The sequence below is a fragment of the Tursiops truncatus genome, chromosome X (genome assembly GCF_011762595.2).
Source record: "Tursiops truncatus isolate mTurTru1 chromosome X, mTurTru1.mat.Y, whole genome shotgun sequence".
In the NCBI taxonomy this organism is placed as follows: domain Eukaryota; kingdom Metazoa; phylum Chordata; class Mammalia; order Artiodactyla; family Delphinidae; genus Tursiops; species Tursiops truncatus.
Genome location: NC_047055.1, coordinates 127,915,104 through 127,942,695, shown reverse-complemented (window position 1 = coordinate 127,942,695; position 27,592 = coordinate 127,915,104). Strand labels below are relative to the sequence as shown.

Here is a 27,592-nt window from a genome sequence, read left to right as displayed (position 1 = left end):
TGGCAGGCGGATTCTTAACCACTGCGCCACCAGGGAAGCCCCTAAAATATATCCTTACACCTAGAAAATTATACATACGTCTCTCTTCTTGGAAGTTATGTATCTAAGAGTCTGTGGTGGTTTTAGCTGGAAAGCACAGGTGAATGTCAACACTCACAGGGGGCCTGTTTGAAAGGACCCCATCTGACATTCGGGGCATTTTTTCCTAACAATAATGGTGTACACGTAACAGACAACGTATACATTGCTACGCAGTCACCACTGTACTCGCTTAGTCATTAAGAGAAGAGACACAGCCTCACCCAGGTACCTGGAGAACGTTTGCAGTAAACAAGCATCTTGACCCCATAAACCTCCCACCGCGTGAGCTCCTGTACGCGGTTTCACCATGGACGGGGGCAGAGGTAGGTTCCGCCGCCCTGAAGGTAAGAGAAGGTGCACGCGGCCGGGAGGGCAGAGGACAAACGCACTGAAAATAGGAGTGAAACACTGGGGAGTAGGGTCTAGATGCGCCAAGATCTAGTCACCAGCTAAGAGGGAGCGAGGGAGATGCTGACATCACCTGGGGACCTGGCCTGGCCCGCGCATCCCTCGCCGGCCCCAGGGTCCCCCCGCCCACGCATCCCACCACCCGGGCGCGTCACAGATGCGCGGAGACAGCCGTGCTTTCCGCCTCCTTTAATGTGTCCGGTGACACCTGCTCTCCAGGAACCCCTCACTTCCGGGTGCTGGGCCCCGCCGGGTTCCCGGTGACCCTCAGGGCGCAGCTCGGGTGCCCAGGACCACGCACAGCAGGTCCCCCGCGCGCGCCACCCGCACGTCCTGGAAGCCGTGTCGCTGCAGAAGGCGCCGGTGCTCGTCGGGGCTCCGGGGCTGCCCGGCGCTCAGGGTCCGCAGCCGGGGGCTCTGCGACGCCCCCTCCTCCTCTGCCGCCGCTTCAGCCACCAGGAGGCCACCGCCTGGGGAGCCAGACACACAGAGACAGAGAGAGACGGGGTGGGGAAAGAGTCTCAGGACCCAGGCTGCGGGTGCCCCGGGCTCCCCACTGAAGGGATTCGCTGCAGGAAGACACGGACGGCAGGGATTCTGAACGTAGGGACACAGCTGCAGCCTCCCTGATGCCATAATGAACCGCACCGGGACTTCCCTGGCAGCGGTGCCCCTGGCGGACCTGCGTGGCACAGGGATAGCACCGGCCACGACGGTGCCAGGAGCACGATTTGTTTTTTTCTGACGTTTAATTGGTTCAGCGAGATTATCTTTTTTTTTTTGAATTATACTTGATTTGCAACGTTGTGTTAGTTTTAGGTGTACAGACAAGTGATTCCGTTATACATGTATGTATATAAATATATATTCTTTATATTCTCTTCAATTATAGGTTATTCCAACGTACTGGAGCAGAGTTCCCTGTGCTGTACAGTAGGTCCTTGTTGGTTCTCTGTTTCATATAGAGTGGTGTTTATATGTGGAGCTGCACTGTTGGTGGGAACAACCTACATGAGAGCCTTGAGAAGTAGAAAGTGTGCATGTGTGTGTGTACACACACCTGTATCTGTCCAACTCTCTGTGTATGTATTTTCAGAAGTGCTTGTGAAGAAGGGGGAACCAAGCCGGGAGAAGACAAGCCTTGGGACAGAGAGCAGAGGGGCAGGAGGTAGCTCGCGCTTGCTTCTTCCTTTTGTCTGGGTTACCGGGGGGACCCCGAGAAGAGACACAAAGCAGGTGGTGGCACACGAGCCCCAGCTCTGCTTGCCGGTGACGGTAACTGGGAGAATTTTGGTGCAAAATCTCATTTGGGTTCTAGGCATTTAAGTAAACGTGAAGTTAACAAAACTGGGATCATAGCTCCACACTATTAGGTATAAAGTCAGCTGCAAGGATGTATGGTACAGCACAGGGGATAGAGTCCATGTTTTATAATAACTATAAATGGAGTGTAACCTTTAACCATGGCGAATTACTATACTGTACACCTGTAACTTATATAACATTGTGCAGCAGCTATACTTCAATAAAAAGAATTGGGATCGGGCTTCCCTGGTGGCGCAGTGGTTGAGAGTCCGCCTGCCGATGCAGGGGACGCGGGTTCATGCCCCGGTCCGGGAGGATCCCACATGCTGCGGAGCTGCTGGGCCGTGAGCCATGGCCGCTGAGCCTGCGCGTCCGGAGCCTGTGCTCCGCAACGGGAGAGGCCACAGCAGTGAGAGGCCCGCGTACCGCAAAAAAAAAAAAGGGATCATATGGTGCGCTCATTCTGTCAGTTTTTATGTTTTTCAGACCCACGGCTACACGGGTTTATTAACTCAGCGGCTTCAAAAGCCCTATATTGAGGGTTTGTTTTCTTTTTTTTGGCCTTGCCGTGCAGCTGGCAGGATCTTAGTTCCCTGACCAGCGATTGAACCCGCGCCCTCGGCACTGAAAGCGCAGACTCCTAACCACTGGACCGCCAGGGAATTCCCAGGAGGTCACGCTCAGTTCTTATCTGTGACCCCCACTGTACCCAGGGTGCAGGCAACCTTTGCAATCCCAGCTACGGGGGTGGAGGGAAGCCTGGTTCCCCGTGCCTGCCAATTTCTGAGCTCTAAGGATTTCCTCCACTGCCAATTTCACGCTGACAGCTTGGTATGAGCTGGCTGGCAGGAGTGCTGAACATTTAACAAGCGGTTCTAGCCAGCAGGTCTAAGCTCCAACACACCCATGCCCACCCCCCCACCCCCGCCCCCAAAAACCCTTCACAGCATAAAGGCAACTTGGAACTGACTGTCCCCAGGTTCAGTGCCTGTCTCTGAGGCGGTTGAGAATCCAGCTCTCACATCTCCCGGCCCTTCTTCGCCCCTGGGGGCACCCCTGTTTTGTGATTCCTTCCTTCTCAACTGTGTTCCATCCATTATGTGGGGACTCTGTTCTCTGGGCTGGGGCACAGCAGGGAGCAAACAGGAACCAGCCCTCCTGGGGCCACATTCTTGGACAGGGTACCCCGAATGTCCGTGTGATGCTCCTGTGACCACACGAAAACCTGCATCTCACAGGCTGCGTGGGTGTCCTGGGGCGGCCGGAACAAACTACTTAAAACCACAGACCTCCATCCTCCCCCAGTCCTGGAGACCAGACGTCTGAGGTCAAGGTGTCCCAGGGCCGCGCTCCCTCCAGAGGCTCCAGGGGAGGGTCCTTCCTGCCTCTTCCAGCTTCTGGGGGCTCCAGGCATCCCTGGGCTTGTGGCCGCATCCCTCCCGTCTCTGCCTCTGTCTTCCTGGGGCTTCTCTGTGTCTGTGTCTCTTCTCTTCTGTCTCTTGGAAGGACCTGTCATTGGATTTAGGGCCACCCTCATCCAGGAAGACCTCATGTCAGACCCTTCACTTCATCACATCAGCAAAGACCCTGCTTCCAAGTAATATTCTAGGTGGACGTGAATTTGGGGGGGGACCCTCTTCATTGTGCTACGGGGACCAACAAGAATGCCTTAACTACACTGTTGTTTGGGGGCCTAAAACTGGCTCATTTAAAAAATTTACTTAGCCTTCCACGCTTTTATTAATATTTTCCTAGGCATTTCCCTGGCGGTCCAGTGGTTAGGACTCCACGCTTCCAATGCAGGGGGTGCGGGTTTGATCCCTGGATGGGGAGCTAGGATCCCGCATGCCGCGTGATGCAGCCAAAAAGTGTATATAAAATTAAATAAAATAAAAGAGGGGATATATGTATACATACCACTGATTCACTTTGCTATACAGCAGAAACTAACAAAACGTTGTAAAGCAAGTACAGTCTAAAAAAAGAATAAATAAATCTAACAAACAAACAAAAAAGAAACGGCCCTTTGGGTGCCCCAGATGGAGATGCTCGTCACAGCTTGCAGGGCTCAGACCCCAGGGGAGGGGCTGCAGTCGTACTGAACCGCGCGGGTCCTGGGAACAGGTCACGGCTATAGGAGACGGGGCCCCAGGACGGCTGCCACGTGGTTACTTCCTGCAGACACTGCCTGCATGGACTCGACCCTCGCTCTGGTTTTTGTCCCAAATAAAAGATCGGGAATGGGGGTCGTTTTCCTGAGAGGTGGAGAACAGGAGGGGCATTTGGGAGTTGAAGATGACCCCGGATTGTTGAATATTTTGTTTCATAACTGCACAGAAGAGGCAGTGGAGGTGCCCCGGGAGACGCCGGGGTCGCAGGACGTGGAAAGAGAGCTCGTCTTGCGCCGCTGGACGTGGGGACCCAGGGAGGGGCCCGGGCGGCTTGCTGCCCTCGACTCCACGAGCCCGATGACCCACGTTGGCCCCGAGCGCCGTGGGGAGAGGCTGGGTACCACAGAGCAGCCCGGAAAATCATCATCATCGGAGGAGGGAGACCCTGAGCCCGGCGGGGCCTGGGGAGGGACATGGCTAGGGTGGGTGGGGGGGTGTCCACGAGCCCAAGCCCCAGACGCTGGCACCATAAAGTTCCGAAACGCATCACTGACACCCGAGAATCAGGTGCATCCTCAGGGAGCCGGTAAACTGAGCACCAGACGGCGGGCTGGAGGACGGGGAGCTTCCTCTATAAAATGTACGCTTTTTTTAACATTGGAAACTGTCTTTACGTGTTGAAAAAGGCAAGTACGTGATGTGGTCTCACCTGGTTTGCAGCTGCTTGAGATCCGGCTCAGTAGCTTGTGGAGTTTGTCATCCGGCCAGTCCTGCAGCATTCTGGAAAGGACGTACAGATCTGCTTCCGGGAGGCTGTCTTTGAAAAAGTCACCTGGTTTAAAAACAAATGGCATTGAACCGTTAGGGCCACAGGAACTGGTCCTGCACCCGACAGAAAGGAGTTGCACCATGTTCTACAAGGGATGAAACCGAAAGAGACGCTGCCTGCAGTGGGGAGATCTGTGTTCTCCAAAGAAGAGACGTTCAAGGGCTGACCTGGGGACGGGCCCTCTGGAAATAGGGTCTTTGCAGATGAAATGAAGGGAAGGGTCTGAGATGAGGTCCTCCTGGATGAGGGTGGCCCTACATCCAATGTCCTTCTAAGACACAGAAGAGGAGAGTCACAGACACAGAGGAGAAGCCCCGTGAAGACGGAGGCAGAGACGGGAACTAGGCAGCCACAAGCCCAGGGACGCCTGGAGCCCCCAGGAGCTGGAAGAGGCGGGAAGGACCCTCCCCTGGAGCCTCTGGAGGGAGCGCGGCCCTGGGACACCTCGACCTCACACGTCTGGTCTCCAGAACTGAAGGAGGATGGATTCGGGTCATTTTAAGCCCCCAGTTTGGGGTCATTTGTCCCTGCATCTACCCAATGTGTGTCTGTAACTGTGGACACAGCACCTTTGCTATTTGTGGCTCCTAACCCTGCCTCGTTCCACAGAGGGTCAGATGTAGCTCACATTTACACACACAGGACAAGACAAGAAAGAAAGCAGACGCTTCGAGTTGGCATGAGGGGAGAGTCAACACGGGGGTGCAGACAAGCCTACACGGGGCGGCCCCAGACAGCTGCACAGAGGTGGGCAATCTGCAGTTCCTTTTCTTTTGCGTTTGTGGTCCTCCGTCCTATACGTGGTGGAGCAGCAGCACAGCTTCCACCGTGCTGCTCCTAGATTGGAAGCTTTAGGGCGTGTCTGTCAGCTCAGGCGGAAGCAACAAAGTCCCACCGACAGGGGCTTCAACAACACACGCTGATTTCTCACGGTCTGGAGGCTGGACATCCGAGATCAAGGTGTTGGCAGGGTCAGTTCCTGCGGAGGACCCTCTGCTGGGCTTGTAGGTAGTGGCCTACTCGCTGTGTCCTCACAGTGGGGAGAGATGGATGATACATACATACATACATACATACATAGAAAGAACAGATAAGTGACAGGTGAATGGATGGACGGAGAGATCGATGATAAATAATAGAGAGGTAGACAGATGATAGATACATGATTGATATAAAGACAGAGGGGTAGACAAATGATTGATTGATAAATATTGGATAGATAGATAATAGATAAATGACAGATACACAGGTGATACATAGATTGATAACAGATATGATGGATGGAGAGATATAGACATGTGATAGATAAATAGATGATAGATAATAGAACAGATATGATGGATGGATACATACATGATATAGACAGATAATAGATATTAGATAGAGAAATAGGATAGGACATAAATGATAGGTGGATGGATGCATAGATGATAAATAATAGATGATACATAGATAAATGATAGATGAGCGACATAAAGACAGGTAGATAAAAGATAGATAGATATGACAGACGGGTAGATAGCTACATTGATAGTTACATAGATGATAGATGAATAAATGGATGAATGGATGGATGGATAGCTAGATGGTAGATATAATGCACGGACAGACAGACAGATGATAGATGGATGGACAGACAGATACACTGATAGATGACTAAGTGGATGGATGGACAGATGATAGATAAGCGATACACAGGTAGATAGATGATGGACGGACAGACAGACAAATGATACATACATAGATAATACTTGGATGGATAAGACGGATAAATAGATATTGATGGACAGATAGATACGCTGATAGATGACTAAGTGGATGGATGGACAGATGATAGATAAATAAACGATATACAGATAGATGATGGATGGACAGATGACAGACAAACGCTACATACATAGATAGACAGATGATGGATAAACGATAGATACATAGACAGACGTTCCTGGTGTCCCTTCTAAGGACGCAGTCTTGCGGGATTAGGACTCCACCCTTGTGACCTCCTTCACCTTAATTACCTTCAGATAAGAGTCACGCTGGGGGTGGGGCTTCAACATAGGCACTTGGGGACACAATTCAGTCCACAGCAGGGTGACTGGCTCTTTTTTTTTTAAGTAGGAAAGTATCAGGTGGTCGTGGGGCACAGGCCCGTCTAGCACATCCACCCTCAGGCCGGGCCGCAGTGTGGATGAGTCACCAGATGTCAAGAGTTTCCTTTCAATCCGGCCCCGCCGGGAAGTCCTTCCTCACATCCACCCCAAGGCCCTCCTGCTGTAGCCCCCGTGTCACTTCCCTGTGAGGCCTGGGTCGCTGGTCGACATCTGCAGACGCCGATCTTGGCCCGTGCCCATCCCCACCTGCCCTCCCGCCCGGCTACTCCCCTCGCTGAGAACTTCAAACTCCTGTTCTCGGGGTTTGCAGATGCGCCCCTGTGTGCAGATGTGCAAACACGCACCAAGATACACGTACACACAAAGACACATACGCATATACAAACACATCGACACACAGATACAGACATGTATAGAGACAGACACACAGAGACACTGAGACACACACAGACACACAGACACACCAGTATATATACACACACAGACACAGAAACACACAGAAACATGGATATAAGACACATACAGACACACAGAGAATACACACAGATATACAGATACACAGATACAAACATATTCAGACACGGGAACATGGATACAGACACACACAGACACACAAAGACAGAGCTACACACAGACACACGGATACATACATATACATGTACATAGACACAGAAACACACAGAAATGTGCATATATACACAGATACATACCCACAGACCCAGAAACACACAAACAGAAATGTACACACTCAGACATACAGACAGAAACACAGAGAGAGACGGATACACACACACACACACGTATACCGACACACACACACACACCCGCTCTGCATACGAGATAAATAAGGTCACCCAAATGCTGACGCCCAGCGGACACGAAGCCACGCTAACCTGACACAAAGCGGATCCGCTCTGTCTGTCGTCCGCCACACTGAAAGCCCCCAGAGAGCTCAGTGACCTCTGGGAGGTCAAACACCGTCACCTGCAGACGCGGGTACTCCTGGGCGAGCTCGCGGGCCAGGATGCCCGTGCAGCCTGCGAGAAGCAAAGGCAGACTCTGGACCCTCCTGGCATGTGTGAAGCCCTTGGAGTGTCTCCAGAGTTCAGCTCTGACAAAACCAAAACGATGCTCTCAGATGCGGCCTGAGCTTGTGCCCTGAAATGAGGTCAGCCAGTGGGGAGACCACTGGTGTCTCAAAGTCAGGGCCTCGTGGGCGGGTGCTGGCCCAGAGCAGGTGAGTGGGGTGGGCACAGACTCGTGGGGAATCCTGGCAGCAAAGCTCTAGGGAGCCGTACTCTTCCCTGCCCCTTTCTGCTGCGGGAATGCAGCCGCAATGGCTGGTGCCACAGCAGCCACTCTGGACCGCCAGGAGGACAGGCGAGCAGAGGGTGGGGAAACGCAAGCTGGCAGCTCAGGAGCCCTCCTGGACACCAATCCCACTACACCGCTTGGGCAGGGCAACTCCTCCTCCTCCGTCCACTGTCCTGGGGAAAGGATTGGTTGGGATGGGGTGGAGGGTGTGTGTGGCATAATTAGACCTGACGCAATGGCAGCAGACGGGCTCCACAGCCCCTCCCCTACTTGGCAGCCACCAGGAAGGGTCCCATAGCCTCTACGGGGGTCCTGGGCCATCCCCGGGACCTCCTAGCACTTGGGAATATCAGCTCAAGCCCCCGCACCCACCCTGGATATATTTAGGTCCTCAGATGGTTTGTAGAGATAAACCCATTCTGCAAGTCTCATTAGCAGGTAAGGTGCCCTAGATTTAATACAAAAGAAGAAAAGCACGTAGCCCTCTGCACCCGACTCCTGGGGGGGGGGGGGCGGTGAGTGTACCTCCCAGGTCGCAGGCAGAGGCGAATCGGGACAGGTCGAAGGCCGTGGCCACGTGGTGGGCGGTCAGTTTGCTGAGGCTGTGCTTGGCCCTCATGAACTGCAGCGTCAGCTCCCTGCTCTGGTGGTGGAAGCAGGTCTGAGGAGACCCACCCGGAGCGCAGGCCGTCCTGCACCCGGGATGAGGTTCCACCCGGCATTCGTGTGGGTGGGGAGCTCAGCAGGGATCATGGAGAGGGGTCTGGGGTAGAGGAGGGTGGGAGGGGTCTGGGGTAGAGCAGGGTGGGAGGGGTCCGGGGTAGAGCAGGGTGGGAGGGGTCTGGGTAGAGGAGGGTGGGAGGGGCCTGGGGTAGAGGAGGGCGGGGAGGGTCCGGGGTAGAGCAGGGTGGGAGGGGCCTAGGTAGAGCAGGGTGGGAGGGGTCTGGGGTAGAGCAGGGTGGGAGGAGTCTGGGTAGAGCAGGGTGGGAGGGGTCTGGGGTAGAGCAGGGTGGGAGGGGTCCGGGGTAGAGCAGGGTGGGAGGGGTCTGGGTAGAGGAGGGTGGGAGGGGCCTGGGGTAGAGGAGGGCGGGGAGGGTCCGGGGTAGAGCAGGGTGGGAGGGGCCTAGGTAGAGCAGGGTGGGAGGGGTCTGGGGTAGAGCAGGGTGGGAGGAGTCTGGGTAGAGGAGGGTGGGAGGGGCCTGGGGTAGAGGAGGGCGGGGAGGGTCCGGGGTAGAGCAGGGTGGGAGGGGCCTAGGTAGAGCAGGGTGGGAGGGGTCCGGGATAGAGGAGAGTGGGAGGGGCCTGGGGTAGAGGAGGAGGGGTATGGGTCCAGCGTAGAGCAGGGTGGGAGGGGGCCTGGGGTAGAGGAGGGCGGGGCGGGTCCGGGGTAGAGGAGAGGAGGGCGAGAGGGGTCTGGGTAGAGCAGGGTGGGAGGGGGCACTGGGTCTGAACTGTGTCCACCTAGGCGGTGAGGCTGGAGCGTTGCCAGGAGGGCAGCTCCACTGCACCCTGACACAGCGCACTATCTGGGTCTGATTTCCAGTTTGCAGGGGGTCTCCTCCTGGGAGACTGCCGACTCCCCACTCGGGTCTCACTGGACCAAACCAGGAGGACTTAGGGGGTAACGACCCCCTGCCCCCTCAGCTGTCGCCTCACTGAGGAGGATCTGATCTGACCGTTTACAAGAGACCAGGGCTCCCTGCCCAGCTCCCCGGTGGGGTCCACGTGTGCTCGGGCCCCACCCAGGTGGGAGGGAATGAGTCCCTGGGGCAGAGAAGGAGGCCGGCAGGACAGCGTGCAGGGGACCCGCCTGGGCCTGACACTCTTAGGGCTCCTGAGGGTGGTCAGGAGGCGAGGGATGGGCAGGGAGTCAGCTGAAATCCCAAGGGGCAGGGGGAGCAGACCGGGGCCCGAGGGGGCCGGACTCGTTGCCTGAGGCCACGATGGTGCTGCTGCCGTTTCACCCAGATTTCGGGCCTGGGGACCTCAGCATCTCCCAGGACACTGCCCTCTACGACCCCTCGAGGCCCTCCAAGACCCCCCGAGACCCTCCAAGACCCTCCGAGACCCCCCAGACCACCCAAGACCCTCAGATTATCACCCAAGACCCTCCAAGACCCTCTGAGACTCCTTCCCTCCCACACAACGGTGAACAGGGGTCGTGGGTGCCAGGGGGCGGGGGAAGGGCCGGGAAGCCCTTGGCACACCCTGCGCTGAGCTAAGAACCAGGAGTCTGTGCAATGCAAGTCCACGTAGGAAACACGGTGCCTTGAGTCAAGGCAGCCCCTTCCTACAAAAGCCCTCTTTTCAGGAGCTGTGACCAGCCAGCCGCACGCTCCCCGTCACGGCGGCCTCCCGCAGGGATTCCCACGTCGGCCGGAATCTGAGACGTTTCCGTGCCCACTGGTCCTTTCGCAGCACAGACGGGGCGTGAAAAGGAGCACGGGGGTTACAGTACCTGGGACAGGCGTTCCTCCTCCATCGCCCCCAGAGCCCCGCGGGTCTGCTCTGCCCCCTCCCGCACGGCCAGGCCCAGGCGTGTGAAGACGCCCCAGACGTGGGCGTCATTGTACTCGGCCACGCCCTGGAGAGAGTGTTCGCCGTCTGACACTAGGTGCAGGGTCGCCACCTCGGTGTTGCTGTAACCTGAAAGGACGGAGCGCCGTGTGACGGCTCAGCTGACCGCGGGGCGAGCCACCGCCCAGCGTCATCGGGATGTCTATCTGACTAAGTGCCAAGCGCACGGACGCCCAGAGGCGGCCCAGAGAACGACGCAAGGGTGTTGCTCTTCCTCGAGATGACCCTCCAAGCCCCTGGGATGGTCACTTGGCCAGGCTACAGTCCCCAGTGAGACGTCCCCGTCGGGGAGAGGGCGCGGTTTGGTCATGTGCTTCGACCTGCAAGTCAGCAGACTTCGGGTAAAGGAGGTGACCCTATGTAACGTGGGTGGGTCTCATCCCATCAGCTGACGGCCTTGAAAGCAGAGAAGCACCGAGCGGCCAGCCGCAGGGGTTCAGACGCGCCGGAGCCCAAAGGCACGGACCCATCTGTCCATATCCCGCGGGGTCTGCCTCTCCGGAGCCCTGAGGGGTACGGGGCGCCCCGCTCTCTTCCCACTTCCTGGCGGGCTGTTCATCCGGCCCGGTCTCCAAGGGCCCTTCCGAGACACCCCTACCTGCAGAATTGGAGGCTGCAGGCAGAGGGGACGGTGGCTGAGACGCCCTGTACCTCCACAGCCCCACGTAACACCGTCTGTCGTCGGACGGACAGAACAGCATGGTGTCTACGGTTTTCCTTTTCTGAACTTTTAAAAAGTTTATTGAAACTAACTGTCCATTCGACACTTTCTTTTTTAATTAATTAATTAATTATATTTATTTTTGGCTGCATTGGGTCTTCGTTGCTGCACGCGGGCTTTCTCTAGTTGTGGCGAGCGGGGGCTACTCTTCATTGTGGCGCGCAGGCTTCTCATTGCGGTGGCTTCTCTTGTTGCGGAGCACGGGCTCTAGGCTCGCAGGCTTCAGTAGTTGTGGCTCACGGGCTCAGTAGTTGTGCTTTGTGGGCTCTAGAGTGCAGGCTCAGTAGTGTGGTGCTCGGGCTTAGCTGCTCCGCGGCATGTGGGATCTTCCAGGACCAGGGCTCGAACCCGTGTCCCCTGCATCGGCAGGCGGATTCTTAACCACTGCGCCACCAGGGAAGCCCCATTTGGCACTTTACATGTTGTCTTTGTTTTAGAAACTGGATTTTTACTGTTGCTTAATTTTCTTTTTTTCCTTTTTGTGGTGGCACCGCACGGCACGCGGGATCTTAGTTAGCGGTGGAACCCAGGCCCCCTGCAGTGGAAGCGTGGAGCCTTAACCACTGAACCGCCAGGGAAGTCCTCACACGTTTTTTTTTAAAGACTATTATCTTTAATTATATAAATATATATTTTTTAAAAACTTTTTATTTTATATTGGAGTATAGTTGGTGAGCGATGTTGTGTTGGTTTGAGGTGCACTCAGAGTGATTCAGTTGCACATAGACACGTATCTGTGCTTTTTCAAATTCTTTTCCCATTTAGGTTGTCACAGACGCTGAGCAGTGTTCCCTAATGACCGAGAGCTCTGAGTTCTGAGGCCTGGGGTCCTCTGACGGGCAACACCCACCCCGCCCGCCCCACCCCAGGCCCCATGCAGAGGCACAGGAGCGGCTGGCAGGGCTCAGCTGAGGACCCTGCAGGGCGTCTGCCAGGTAGCAGGGACTGGAAGTCCGGACCTTGGACCCTTTCTCCACATTTGGTCATTATTTTCAGTTGAGGAGAGGGGCTTCCCTGGTGGCACAGAGGTTAAGAATCCGCCTGCCAATGCAGAGGACACGGGTTCGAGCCCTGGTCTGGGAAGATCCCACATGCCGCAGAGCAACTAAGCCCGTGCGCCACAACTGCTGAGCCCACGTGCCACAATTACTGAGCCTGTGCACAACTACTGAGCCCGTGAACCACAACTACTGAAGCCCGTGCGCCTAGAGCCTGTGCTCCACACCAAGAGAAGCCACCGCAATGAGAAGCCCGCGCACCACAATGAAGAGTAGCCCCTGCTCGCCACAACTAGAGAAAGCCCGCACGCAGCAACAAAGACCCAACACAGCCAAACGTAATAAATAAATATATTTTTTTAAAAAATGGAGGAGAACATTACTAAGATGCTCTGGCTGGGGGGAAGTTCTGCATCCTGCGACCCAAATCTTTAGCGTGTACTTGTCCGCCTCTCGTATGAGGGGTGGCTCTGGGGGGCTTCCGCCAGCACCCTGCTTCCCTGCTCACCACAGAAGGGATGCTGTGTCTCCTGCTCTGGGGTCTTCTGAGCCCCTGCCTCTCTCCATCTGCTCAAGGACCATCCGTAGCACCCTCTGCTCTGAGAACACCCTCGAGAGCTCTGTGCACCCAGCAAACCCACACTGTCACCCTTCATCCGTCCATTTACCACATACGCCGTCTACTTCGTTTTATCTGTCTGTCTATCTACGTGTCTACCTATCCATCTATTACCTATCAGTCACTACATGTATCTCTCTCATCTAGTAATCATCTATCTTCAACATCACCTATTCGTCCATCTACCATCCACCTGTTCATTTATCATCTATCACCTGTGCATGTATACATGATCTATATACCGATCATTTATCTTTTTATCATCTCTCTGTTCATCTATCATTTATCCATCCACCCATCTATTATCTATTCACCCATCCCTCCATCTATCATGTATTTTCTATCATCTATCTATCTATCTTTCTATCATCTATCATTGATCTATGCATCCATCATATCTATTCTATTATCTATCTAATCCGTCATATCTATTCTATTATCTATCTTTCTATCCTCTACCTCTTCATCCATCTATCTGCTTATCTATCTACATATCTATGCACCCACCTATCAACCAAACAATCATCTATCCGTCATTTATCCACCCACCCATCTATTACCTACTTGTCCATTCACCCATCCACGTATCATCTGTTCATCTATCATCTAGCTATCCATCCACGTACCTATCTATCATCTCTACTATCAATCGATATCTACCTATCCATCCATCCACCTCATCTGTCTGCCTATCTAAACAAATAAGGAAGAATAAACTGCTATCTATGCTGTGCACACATGCAAACCCTATGGGCTGTTTCTCTCGAGAACCCTGGCTGATACAGGCCCTCTGAGCCCATAAAGAAGCCTGTCTCCTAACACACCACACAAGCACACGCACACACGCACACGCGCGCACACACGCACATGCGCGCGCGCACACACGCACACGCGCGCACACACGCGCGCGCGCGCGTTTCCTCCTTCCATCCTTCCTCCGCTCCTGACCCTCTGGGGCATTCTTGGGGCACAGGGATGACGCATGGTCTGTCCTCCCTGCCTCGGCTCAGAAGCCACTGCCACCTGGTGACTTGGTCTCGCAGGCACAGTTGCTGGAAAGACACCCAGGAAGCCCCTCACCTCTGCGCGTCTTCTCCAGTAAACCCAGGGCCGCGCACACATCCAGCAGCTGCTCAGTCCTGCCCGCGCAGGTGCTGAGTTTGCGGGCGACATCCACGGCCTGCAGGGGGCCTTGGTCTTTTAACACATCGAACAGTTTGAGCTTGCAAGCCGTGAACAGGACCTGTCCGTGCAGAACAGTTACAGTTAGACGTACAACGTGACTTATCAATTGCTCTTTATTCCCAGGGACTCCAAAGAGGGACGGCAGGATGGTCAAAAACATCGAGCTCATCAAGGGAAACTTCTGCAGAGGCGAGTGGGTTTAGGCTCCAGGTTGTACAAGGTTTGCTCCAGGTAAGACCAAGTCGATGAACACCAAGCGGAGAAACTGTCCCAGCGGAGAAAGACCAAAGCGCTGCTGTCAGGGGCTGTGTGGTGTCCCCCCAAGGTTCCTATGTCGATGCCCCAAGTCCCAGGACCTCAGGATGAGACCACGTGGAGACGGGGCCTCTGCGCAGGGCACGGACGCTCCACGCTGCTCAGGACACACCCTCACGTGACACCGTAAACCTCCCTGGAGCTCTCACCTCGTCGTAACGCAAACACCTCCAGGGACGAGTAAAGGGGCACTTCGGGAAAGGGCCCTACCTGAGCTGCGTCTAGAACTACCATGACTGACCTTGGGCGGGGGTGGGTGACACTTGCTCCAAGACCCCCAGCAGACCCCGGCTTGGTCGGCATGGTCCGCCATTGGGAGACCTTTGTAAGGAGATCCGTGTCACACGAGGGTGGACGGACAGATGGGGAGGTATGTAGGTAGGTGACAGATACAGACAGGTGATAAGTAAATGGGTGGATGGAGGGATAGACAGGTAGGCAGGTGATAATAATAGACATGTAGATGATATATACAGATAGCCAGAGATGATAAATAAATGGGTGGATACATAGATAGGAATAAAAATAGACACAGACGATAGATACAGATAGACGTGACAGATAAGCAGGTGGATACATAGATGACAGATAAATAGATAAACAGATAGAGACACAGACGATAGATATAGATAGACGTGACAGATAAGCAGGTGGATAGACAGATGACAGATAAATAGATAAAGACAGAGAAATGATGGGAAAATGGATGGATGAACAATGGAGAGAAGACAGATGATAACAGATATAGAGAGACAATAGATATAAATTACACACAGATAAGTAGAGGGATGGATAGACAGATGATAGTTATACAGGTAGATAACCATAGGTATGCATACATTGATGATGCAGATTGATAAACATAGATAACAGATAGAAACAGATAGGTAAATGATAGCTAGATTAATGGTGGATACAGAGAAGACAGATAATGATATATATATATAATGATGTGTATAGATAAATGATAGATATAAACACAGATACATAGGCTGGAGAGATGATTGATAGATTGGTGGAGAGATAAATGATAGGTAGGGAGACAGATGTATGAATGGATGGACAGAAGGTAGACAGATGATAGTAACAACAGACACAGGTAAACAATAGACACACATAGACGACGGATATAGATTACACCTAGATCAGAGGATGGAGGGACAGATGACAGGTACACAGACAGACGATGATGACAGTATATATAGCCTGATGATATAGACGACAGACAAATGAAATGGACAGACGGATGGATGGACAGATGCTAGAGCGACAGACCGTGGAAGCACAGCACAGCTCCACCGGGCGCCAGCCTGACGGGCTGCAGCAACGCTGTCTGCACCAGCATCTCCAGGTGGATCAGAGAATCTGACCTACAACGCAGCATAACCACCTTCTGTCCTAGGCACACAGGTCCCCTCTCCTGAGGAGGAGGTGACAGGAAGGTGGCCGGGGTGGAGGGGGGAAGGTCAGGCCCCCAGTCCTTCCCCAGCCAGTGTCCTGTCTCTCCACGAGCCACTGAGGCTACCCCTGAGGGGCCCTAGCGCGAGCAAGGCCGCCCCCTGCTCCAACCCCCAGGAGCCCAGAGCTGCAGGAGAGGGTCTGGTGGGGAAGGGGGTGGGCCGGGCCACGTGTCACAGCTGGGCGGGTGCACAAGTGCGTCCGCAAGAGCCAGAGAGATGGTGGAGGCCAGCTGGATGGGCCGCTGCCCAACCCACTTCCCATCGGGCCCCGGGCCTGGGGCTTCCCTGAAGCACCTGCACACAGCTGCCTTGCACGTGGGCACAGGGCAACCTGTGGTCAAAGGTACCTGGTGGTTCCAGGAAGCATCGAGCTGGCCCAGCACTGCCCCCTCCCCTGCCCAGGACGCCCTCTGGCTGGGACGGCTGCCCAGGATCCCGAGGCCACAGGACGATGAGGACACACACACTGACCTGGTCTGCCCTGCAGGCAGCTGGTGTCCTGGGGGCCACCATCCACCTGCTGCCCGGCCAGCAGGGCTGCAGGGTCCCAGAGGCGGCCGCGCGGCCAGCATTCCAGCCCCACCTCCCTGGACTTGGGACATAATGTGGCCCCTCGCTGGGGTCACGTGAGGCCTGCTTACCTTCAAACACCCGCACAGACCCCACCCTGCCCCCTCCAGGCACAGACCACAGTTATGGGCTCAACGGTGGCCCCAAAAGGATATGTGCATGCCCTGACCCCCAAAATATGGGAATGAGGCCTTATGTGGAAACAGGGTCTCTGCAGATGTGAGGAAGTGAAAGGTCTGAGATGAGGTCCTCCTGGAGGAGGGTGGCCCTACATCCAATGACAGACACAGAAGAGAAGAGACACAGACACAGAGGAGAAGCCCCAGGAAGACAGAGGCAGAGACGAGAGGGACGCGGCCACAAGCCCAGGGACGCCTGGAGCCCCCAGAAGCTGGAAGAGGCGGGAAGGACCCTCCCTTGGAGCCTCTGGAGGGAGCGCAGCCCTGGGACACCTTGAGCTGTGGTCCCCGGCATGGGCGAGGATGGATGCGTGCGGTTTTGGGCTCCCCTGTGTTGGGGTCATGTGGTCATGAATCACACAAGTACCTTGGATGCTTTGAAGCCGTCCATCAGCTCCAGGAGGCCTGTGGGGAACCGGGGCCGGCTGTCCGCCCCGTTAAGGGCTGCATCCAGCGCGCGCGGAGCCTGTGACCGGTCTCCGTCCGCCTGCTCGCCACCACGGCCGCCCTTGGCGCTCTGGCCTGGGTCTGCGCCACCTGCCTCCGAGTCACTCAGGTTCTCGAAGGTGTCGACGGCGGGGATGGAGTCGTGCCTGACCCGCCGCAGGTCGGCGGGGCGGGGCGGGTAGTACAGCCGTGCCAGCTCCTTGCAGAAGTGGTTCAGGGGGAAGCCCACGACGTTGAGGAAGTCCCCGTGCACGTACTCCACGAGCATCCCGCCCAGCGCCTGGATCCCGTAGCCGCCAGCCTTGTCCCTGGGGCGGGGAACCACAGCGGGGAGGGAAGGAGGGTAGAGAAGATGGCAGCGACGCTGACCTTCCTGGGGTCAGCAGACCTGCAGCCAGGCCCCCTGCAGGGGAACCCACCAACCCTGGACCCGGGTGGCTGTGCACTGGGGCGTCCGGGCCCAGATCCCAGTGACCCCTCGGTCCCGCCCCTGGGACGTGACGAGGGGCACCTGGCGGCCACTCAGGAAGCTGCCCCCCACCCCAGGCCTGGCGCATGGCCACCAGCAGGCTCTCTGAGGGGAGGGGGATTGCTGTCAAGGACCCAGGCCCCCGGCCGTACTCTCCTGCCACCTGCATCCCCGTCCCTCGGATGTCCATTCATGTGGGTCCTCGGCCCAGGTCTTCCCCGGGCGCCACTGCTGAGACCTCCTTACGGGGGAAGAGGGGCCCGTGAAGCCCCTCCCTCCGCCCTGACTCCCCCGCCTCTCCCGCTGTGCCAGACACGGGTCCATCAAGCGACAGGGGCAGTGATCTGGGCGGCCCCCCGGCAGTGAACCCACCCCCATAGTCCTCACGCCTGCGCTCACCCCCCAACCCTCGCCCGGGCCCTTTCCTGGGGGAAAGGGGAGCTGGCATGCCCTCTGGTTCGGCCTCTTGGTCCCGCTGCAGCTGCAGCGGTGAACGGCCTGACCCTGCCTCTCGTTTTGGTGTGTTGTCCTGATCAGACACCCCGATACCCAGCAGCTCCGCTCTTGACAGCCGTCACCACCCAGAGCCCGGCACCCTGCGGAATCCTAACCCACAACGCGATGGTGTCAGGAGGTGGGACCTCGGGGAGGTGATGAGGTCATGAGGGTGCAGCCCCCGTGGATGGGATTAGTGTCCTCCTAAAAGAGACCCCAGGGAGCTCCCTGGCCCCTTCCTCCAGGCGAGGACACAGCGAGGAGTCACCATCTATGAACCAGGAAGCAGCCTCACCAGACGCTAAGTCTGGCCCCGCCAGGATCTCAGACCTCCAGCCTCCAGGACGGTGAGAAATAAGTCTCTTGTTTACGAGCTCCCTGCCTGTAGCGCTTTCTTAGGGCCCCAAGCAGACTAGGATGCCCCACATCTGAGGCTCCTGAGGACTCATCACAGAAGATGGTGCGAACAGGGCTGGGCGCACAGCACTCTCGTACTACCCTGCAAAGGGGGCTCCCACGCCCGCCAGAAGGACAAGCCGGTTGGGGAGTTCCTTTGCTGGGGCTGCTTCCACAAGATCAATACCCCAGGGAGACTCTTCTCCCCTGCCTTTACCTTGAGCAGGCCTGAGACCAGCTTTAACCAGCAGAACACACGCTCGGACCCTCGGTCTCAGGAGCCCAGGGCTCCTGAGCCTGCGCTCACCTCCCCACGGCTGTCGGTGCCCGGCCCCTCGTGAGCACCCTGAGTGAGCCGCTTCCTGAAGATACATGGGGAGGCTGGTCCCCGGGGCACCGTCAGACCCGTGGCGAGGCCACCAGCCACCAGCTGGCGCCGAGCCCAGCCCCGGCGGGGGTGGGGAGTGAAGCCAGCGAGGCTGCAGGACGAGCTGAGCCTCCGTGACCTTGAGAAGACTGCTGCCCGGACCCGGCGCGCTTTGGGGCGGTCAGTGACATTGGGGTCATGGTGACCTCTGCCCTCCAGGGACCGGCCCCGGCGCCCCACCATCATGGGAGCGGGCGTGGCACCCTGGGAGGGCTGGCTGCGCTGTAGGAGCATCCACGGGACGGGGACCCCTAGGAAGGCATCCTTCCAGCACCTTCCAGGCACCGGGGCACCGGGCTCGTCAGGAACCCTGGCCCCCAACACAGGCTGAGCCACGCGCCCGGTGTATCCGCCGCCCACAGTGGGGACTCGGCACCGCAGCTCCCAACAGAGACTCACATGGGCTCTCCGCTGTTGATGTACTCCCACAGCAGCTCCTCTGACAGCTCTGAGAACTTCACCGTGGTCTCCTCGTAGAACTCCGAGACCTCCGTGTCCAGCCGGCCGTCTGCAAGGAAGGACCCCGCAGTGAGGGTACGTGGCCGGCACCAGGCCCCCGCGTCCCCAGGTTCTAGCCGCTGCCTTTGGGGGGAGTTGGCCTGAGCTTTGCGTGGGATTCACACACGGTCGTTAACGGTTCCTTTTAGACAAGGGAAAAGAGAAAGAATAAAACAGAAAGAGGGCAACAGAATTGGCAAAAGCAGGAGAAAAAGCTGCAGCCTGCAGAGCCGGATGACACGGGCCTCTGGTTTCTGTGCTAAGTCGTGGAGCAGAGTTACCACAGGGTGATGCTGCAGTCTACACGAGGCTTTCGGCTGTGGGGCTGGAAATGCCCCAGGCCCACAGTACGGTGGCTGTGCATGGCGGCCAGTTGTGAGGGCTCTCCACACCAGCCGTCCTGGCGTGAACGGTGCCCCCCAAACGTCACACCCTCTGAAAACCTCAGAACCGGACCTTATTAGGAAACAGGGTCTCTGCAGATGTGATGGAACAAAGGGTCTGAGATGAGGTCCTCCTGGAGGAGGGTGGCCCTATATCCAATGACAGGGTCCTTCTAAGAGACAGAAGAGGAGAGACACAGACACAGAGAAGAAGACCTGTGAAGACGGAGGCAGAGATGGGAGGGAGGCGGCCACGAGTCCAGGGATGCCTGGAGCCCCCAGAAGCTGGAAGAGGCAAGAAGGACCCTCCCCTGGAGCCTCTGGAGGGAGCGCGGCCCTGGGCCACCTTGACCTCAGACGTCTGGTGTCCAGGATGGGGAAGGATGGATGCCTGTGGTCTCAAGCCCCAGGTAAAGGAACCACACTGTCCAGCAAGTGCTTTCTCCCCAAAGAGCACAGGTTAAAGTCCAGGACAGACCAAGAAGGTAAGAGTAACCCAATCGCTAATTAGCAGACAGGTGCGCGGTCACCCACCTGTGGGATGTGCTCGGGGAGCCCAAGAGCTCAAAGTCAGCCTCAGGGTCCTTCCTGGACCTAAAATATCTCTTAAGCAGCTTTAAAAATTGTGCATTAAAAAAATAAAAAATAAAAAAAGCCCGTTGGGACTTCGCTGGCGGTCCAGTGGTTAGGACTCTGCGCCTCCACTGCAGTGGGTACGGGTTTGATTCCCGGTCGGAGAACGAAGACCCCACAAGCCACAGGGCTCGGCCAAAACACACACAGAGAAAACCCTCGCCAACAGGGGCCGAACTCCTCCACCTTCCAGACCAAAAACCTCAGAGAAAGCGTCTGGGCCGGTCGCATGGGACGGGCTTTTAGGACGGCCCCCGCCCCCCAGCACGGTCTCCGTCGGGCGCTCAGGGTGCACCCCAGGATTTCCTGCCTGACGCTCCCAGGCAGGACGGGAAGGCAGGGTCACGGGGAGCAAAGACAGAGCCGTCCCCGAGGACCCAGGCTCCCTTCACGACGCCCGACTCCGGGGGTGGGGGGGGGACGGGGACGGAGGGGGCCGTGGTACCTTTGCTGCAGCAGTGGACGATGGCCACGCCCGTGAACACACTGTGCTCCTTCCCGTTCAGCCTGCAAGACACGACGGGGCCCAGCAGGCGACCGTGTGGGGTGTCCGAGACAGCGCCATCCCTGCCACCACCGGGCGCGAGCCCCTGGTCCACCCGCCGGCCCTGGCCACGCGGCCTCCGGGGAAACCTTCCCGCAGCAAGCGCGCAGGTCCAGGCGAGAGGGCGCTCGGTGCCCTCGGAGTCGGGGCTGGGGGATGGCCGGGCCGTCTCACGGGATGAGAGGACGGAGCACCTGGGCCACGCCGGGAGGACCCGGGTCCTGGCAGCTCTCAGCGGCTCTTTCTCGGGTCCCTTCGCTCTCTTGGGCGCAGACACGTGGGAGTGCTGAGCCAGGAAGAGACCCTGAAGGTGGGCGGTGGTGTGGCCCCCCGCTCCCGCCCGGGGGCAGGGTTCCGGGACGCTGAGAGGGACAGGGCCTGCTTCCCATGGCGGGAGCTCGGGGGCACTGGGCTCCTGGGGCGACAAGGCAAGGGGAGTCAGGATGAGGAAAGTGAGGAGGGGCAGACACGGGGCTCCCGGACGAGCCCGTTAGGGCAAAGCCAGCGCAGCGGACGTTCGAGGCACCGGCCCATGCTCGGACCTGGACCTGGAGGGGCTGCCGGTGGGAGACGGGGGAGGTGATGCACGGACACCCACAGCCCACGCCGAGGAAGCCCGGCCCCTCCACCGGGCCCAGGCTCTGTCGGATGCAGGGCTGCTTCCCCATAGGACGGCCAAGGCCCACCTTGACAGCATGCGGTAGGCGTCCTGCTTGTCCACAGGCTTCTCCAGGATCATCGCTCCCACCGCCTGCAAGAGAAACGGGAGGGAAAGCGTCCTTTTCCGCTCCTTGGGCTGGTCTGTGCAAACGGCACTGTCTACTGTTTAGATTCACATTTTTTTTTTTTTAAAGCAGGAGAGATGTGTATAATGAATTTCACCATTTTGAACTCAAGTGTGTGGTACATTTCCAGGGTTGGGCGAGGAGCGCTGTTGAGTTCCAGAACTTTTTCATCATCTGGAACACTCGATCCCCGTGAGCTGTCACTCCCCACCTCCCTCCCCAGCCCCTGACACCCCAACCCGCTCTCTGTCTCTGTGGATTTGCCCGTTCTGGACGTTTCCTGTCAATGGAGTCACACACTGTGTGTCCTTCTGTGTCTGGCTTCTCTCACTGAGCATCGTGTGTTCAAGGTCCATCCACGCTGTAGCCTGTGTCAGGGCTTCGCTCCTTTTCATGGCTGGGTCATATTCCACTGTGTGGATGGACCCCATCCGTCCATCAAAGGGGGGATGTCTGGGCTGTTCACATCTTTTGGCTGTTGCGAATAATGCTATGAACATTCACGTACAAATATTTGTCGGGACACCTGTTTTCAATTCTTTGGGGCATGTACCTAAGCGTAGATGTCTTAGCTGGGGCTGCCCGAGAGCAGTACAGACGGGGCAGCTTAAACAGCAGACATTATTTCTCCCAGTCCTGGAGGCTGGAATCTGAGATCCAGGTGTGAGCAGGGCTGGTTCCTCTTGAGGCCTCTCTCCTGGGCGTATAGACGGCAGTCTCCTCCCTGTGTCCTCAAAGGGTCATCCCTCTGTGTGTGTCTGTGTCCTGATCTCCCCTTCTTATAAGGACCCCAGTCCTGTGGGATCAGAACCCACCATAGTGACCTCATTTTACCTTCATCCCCTCTTTAAAGACCCCATCTCCAAATACAGTCATGTTCTGAGGTCCTGGGCACTAGGACTTCAATATAGGAATCGGGTTGGGGGACACAATTCAGCCCATAACACAACTGCTGGGTCACATTGTAATTCTTCGACTAACATTTTGAAGAACCTGCACCGTTCACTCTTTTACTTCCATGCAGCCTTAAGCATGAACCAGAAACGACGTCTGATTCTCACCTGCACACAGGTAGGTCCCATCCACCTGGGCTGCACAGAAACAAATGCCACGTTGAGGGCAAGGCAGACCCTGGGATCACCCCATCTGGCATTTTCCAACCCTGGACTCTTTACAGTTGATTTGCAATATTGTGTAAGTTTCAGGTATACAGCAAAGTAGTTCAGTTATACGTATACATATCTATATATATGCACATATATGTATTTCAGATCCGTTTCCATTACAGCTTATTACAAGATATTGAATATAGTTCCCTGTTCTACACAGTAACTCCAGACTCTTTCAAACAGGTGGTCCCTCGCCTGGAGACCATGACGGTACCCTAGCAATGAGGCCCAGCATCCCTGGGAGATGCCTGCCATCAGGCCAGCGAGGGTCTCAGACAGAGGGTTGTCACCAGCATGGCACCGCTACCGTACCGATCACTGTGACCTCCCACCAAAAAGTCCAGCCCTCAGTGGCCAAAACCCCTATCTTAGCGAGAACCGTTTCCCTCCAAAACATTTGCCGGGGTCCTGATGCCCAGCCCTGTGAACAGGACATTATTTGGTAATAGGGTCTTTACAGATGTAAGAAAATTTAAGATGAGATCGTACTGCAGTAGGTGGGCCCTAATCCATGATGACTGGTGTCCTTATAAGAAGAAGGAAACTGGGACACAGAGGAGAAGGCATGTGAAGACGGAGGCAGAGATGGGAGGGATGCGGCCACAAGCCCAGGGACACCCGGGATTTCAGGCAAACCACCAGAAGCCGGGGGGTGGGGATGAGAGAGAGAGAGAGAGGCCTGGGACGGATCCTCCCTTAGGTCTTCCAGAAAGAACCAGCCTTGCCGAGGCCTTGATTTCGGTTACCAAGGACATGCCCGCCACGCTGAGAGCCAGAAAGCAGACTCACCACGATGGTGTCTGCTCCGATGACAACGTCAGGGGCCCGCAGGTCCTTCTGCAAGAAATCCAGACTCAGCTTTAGAAAGGACGACTCTGCACGTCTTACACGTTGTCATGCCATGACGCACATGACACAGCATCGCTGCTTACTTGCGAATCCAGTCTCACTTCGGAAAGCAAGATTTCAGTGTCCTCGACACGCCAAGCAAGGAAGACGTGACCCCAAGACACTCATTGGAAACCTGCACACAACCTTCTGCTCTGGCTGCACTTAAATTCTAACCTTTCCACGGCCGGAAATCAGTCCGTCAATGTTCATTTATTTATACCAATACTTCTTACAGCATTAACTTGAATATATGGGTCCTACATGTTAACTGCGATTAGGTATTATTATAACACATAGTAACAGGTAAGCTACTTTGATTCTGTATCATAAATGACACTATTATATTAATTAGTATATTAGATAGTAACACACAGCAATAGAGAAGCTACGTTAATTCCATATCATAAATGATACATTTGTGATACAATTAATGTAATTACATTAATTATAAGAGTATATTATATAGTAAGACCTAATAATAGATAAGGTACATTAATTCTATAGTTAGTTCTACATCGTAAGTCATACTGTTATGTTAATTGCAATGATATATTATATAGTAACACTCATAGTAATGCAGAGACTGTATTGTTTCTATATCAGAAATGACGTTGTTATATTAAATACCATAGTATATTATATGGTAACAGTAATAGATAAGCTACATTGTTTCTATATCGTAAATGATGCTGACGTACTAAATACCATAGGATATTATATAGGAACAGGAGTAGATAAGCTAGGTTATTTCTGTACCATAAATGATGCTGTTATATTAAATATCACAATATATTATATAGTAACACTTAGTAACAGATAAACTACATTAATTCTATATCATAAACGATGCTATTATATTAGTTACAATAGCATATGACATGGTAACGCCTAGTAATAGATCAGGTAGATCAATTCTTTATCGTAAATGATGCTATGATGGGAATTGCAATAGCATGTTACATTCTAGCAAAGGAAGAGGTAAGCTATGTTCTATAAGTGATACTATCACGTAAATTAACAGCAGTGCACAACACGAGGACCCTCAGCCGCAGAGACGCTAGACTAACTGCACTTATTGATAACACGTATGTTTAAAACCTGAAGAGGCCCTCCTAGCAGGAGACCCAGGAAGAAGCAGAAGCAGGAGCCCTCGCCTGGTGCATCCTGCCGGCCACCTCCAGGGCCTTCTGCTTGGCTGTTTCCACCGCGTATGCGTACGGAGTAGCGAATGAGGCCTTGTGCAGCTTCTCCTTGAACCTGGAAGGGACCACCTCGAACCTGAGGCCCTGCAACAGGACAGAAGGGGTCAGGAGGGTTTATGGGAGGAACCTGAGGATGCTGACGGACGTGCAGGCTCTGCAGGAACTGGCCTTTCCCCGCGCGGCCCACCTTCCCTGACTATCTGGTCTAGACACTGGGTGCTGACCCAGCGCCAGCCCCCGGCCGCAGGGGGTGCGGGACTTGCAGAGGACCCGGGGGCGCTGGCGGGAAGACCTCTGCACACGCAGAGGCCAGCAGGGCTGTATTGATTGCCATGCTGGGGCCCGCAGCCCCGAGGGGTCAAAGGGCTCCCAGAGAGTCCCAAAGGCTTTGCCTCCACAGGGGTCAAACTACTGAAATGACACCGCCTGCAGGAAATGCCACAAAAATGCCACTAACGAGGGCTGCGCGAGGGTGAACATGGCTGCTTTAACTTGGTCCCCAACACGTGTGACCAGGCAGCGCCTGTGGAAGGCAGGTCACGGACACAGCGACATCCAGAGTGGGATGGGGGACAGGACTGCGGGTCTTGCCCACAGAGGATAAAACTCCCATCCCCACGGGGAGCCCCGTGGAGCACCCAGCTGGCTCTTACCTTCCCTGCATCCCAGCGCCCTCCCCTCCATCACGGACCTCCCGCACCCCCAGGTCCCCCTGGACCACACTGTGAGCCGCCCTTGGCTCTGTACAACCCCAGCCGGCACCCCTCACTCTGCACCTACCGCTCCTCACCCCGCCCATGTCCTGCCAGGGCCCCCTCCACTCCCCCCTACCCTACCCTCCCACGCCACACAGCACAGCACCCGCCCGTCCTCCCCCGAAGGTACAGGCAGCACCCCTTACTCGGCACCTATCCCTACCCCAGCCCACTCCCCCCCACCAGGCAGGGCCTCCCCACCAAGACCAAGCCTCCACTGGAGCCTCTGTCCGCTCCCTCCCGGCTCCTGGACAGACACGGCTCAGGCCCACAGACCTGGCCTTGGCCTGAAGGCCCACAGACCCCGGCCGGCAGGGCACCAGGTCTCCGGGCCCTGGCTGGAAGACGCTGGCCCCCAGATCAGGTAGACTCCTCCTTCCCCCCGGCCCACAGGCCTGGACCACGGTCACTAGGGTCCTGCCCCCTGGTTCCCTCAAGGCCCCAGCCTTGCAGAGACCCCAGACCCCCAGTCACTAGGCCCCGGCCCTGCAGACCAACCGACCCCCGTGCCCCCGCCCCCCACTAAGCCCAGGTCACTAGGACCCTCGGTCACTCGTCTCCAGCCACCAGACCCTGCCCCCCCCATCACTGGCCACTCCCAGTTACTAGGCCCCGGCCCTGCAGACACCACCCCGCCCCCAGCTAAGTCCTGGTCACTAGCCCCCGGGCCGCTAGGCCCGCCCCAGACCCCGGCCCTGCAGACCCCGGCCCAGGCCAGGCCCAGGCCGCTCACCGCGTTGCTGAGGATCTCCTGGCGGCGCGGGGAGGCGCTGGCCAACACCACGCGCTTGTGCTGCAGCTTCCCGATCACCGGGCACAGCACCATGGTGCCGCCGCGACCCGACCCAAGCTCGACTCCGCGCCTAGAACCGCACGCCCCAGGCCGCGCGCCCAGCGACAGGCGCCTACCACCGCGGCCCAGGCCCCGCCCCGGCTCCGCCCCAACCAAGCCCCGCCCCGGCCACTGGAGCTCCGCCCAGGCCTCACCCCCGCCCCCCCACCGCCACGAAGCCCCACCCAGGGCCCGCCCTTCCCCCCCTCCCCCCGTCCCCCCCCCCCGGAGGAAGCGGCTCCGGACCGCTTCCGTGCTGGCCCCGAACGAAGCCCCGCCCCACCCACGAAGCCCCGCCCCCACGCAGCCGGCGACGCGAGCTGGGCGCGGGCTGGGGGCCTGGGGCGAGGGCGGTCTCCAGGTCCTCAGAACCCGGAGACCAAGGAGCACCTTGGGAGCACTAAGAGGGCGATGGGGGAAAAAAAAGGAGTGTCCGTGTGAATCGGTGGAGGAGTCCCCGCGGGTGCTGTGGGGGACGGAGATGAGGGGTCCCCGGGGCGCGGTGGGGGGCGGAGATGGGGTCGACGGGGCGCACTGGGCGTGCGGCACTTCTCAGCCTCAGCGCTAGTGCTGTTTGGGGGCAGGTCATTCATTTTTGTGGGGCTGCCCTGGGCGATTGCAGGGTATTTAGCAGTATGTCTGGTTTCTGTCCACTAGATGGCGGTAGCTGCCCTCCAAGTTGGGGACAACCGACCGTCTGCGCATGTCCTAGCCACTGGGGGACCGAATCGCCCCTCGTTGTGTGCCAGGGCTATAGATAGATAGATGATACATAGATAGTAGATAGATAGATAGATAGATAGATAGATAGATAGATAGATAGATAGATAGATAGATAGATAGATGGATGATGGATAGATAAGTTGAATAGATGATTGATAGA

The 27,592-nt window shown here is 56.4% G+C and overlaps 1 protein-coding gene across 9 annotated transcripts; it reads right to left on the bottom strand.

The window, feature by feature from the left end:
• Positions 1-663: 663 nt before the first annotated feature.
• LOC101338270 (acetylserotonin O-methyltransferase like) lies at positions 664-26,815 on the bottom strand. 9 transcript variants are annotated; one of them, XM_033850173.2, is made up of 15 exons: positions 26,611-26,814; positions 25,075-25,206; positions 23,819-23,866; positions 21,762-21,826; positions 20,977-21,038; positions 19,417-19,525; positions 17,151-17,538; positions 16,506-16,650; positions 14,816-14,895; positions 14,155-14,317; positions 10,618-10,805; positions 8,685-8,802; positions 7,739-7,882; positions 4,615-4,737; positions 664-959 (listed from the first exon to the last, which is right to left on the bottom strand). In XM_033850173.2, exons 1-15 carry the CDS (start codon positions 26,701-26,703, stop codon positions 757-759), a joined length of 2,061 nt encoding a protein of 686 aa, XP_033706064.1. In that variant the 5' UTR covers positions 26,704-26,814; the 3' UTR covers positions 664-756. The 9 variants fall into 9 exon arrangements, 8 of the variants coding, with proteins under 8 accessions (XP_033706064.1, XP_033706065.1, XP_073654880.1 ...); XM_033850174.2 differs by lacking the exons at positions 14,816-14,895; positions 16,506-16,650 and having other exon boundaries at positions 26,611-26,812; XM_073798779.1 differs by lacking the exons at positions 23,819-23,866; positions 25,075-25,206; positions 26,611-26,814 and adding an exon at positions 22,414-22,551.
• Positions 26,816-27,592: the final 777 nt, after the last annotated feature.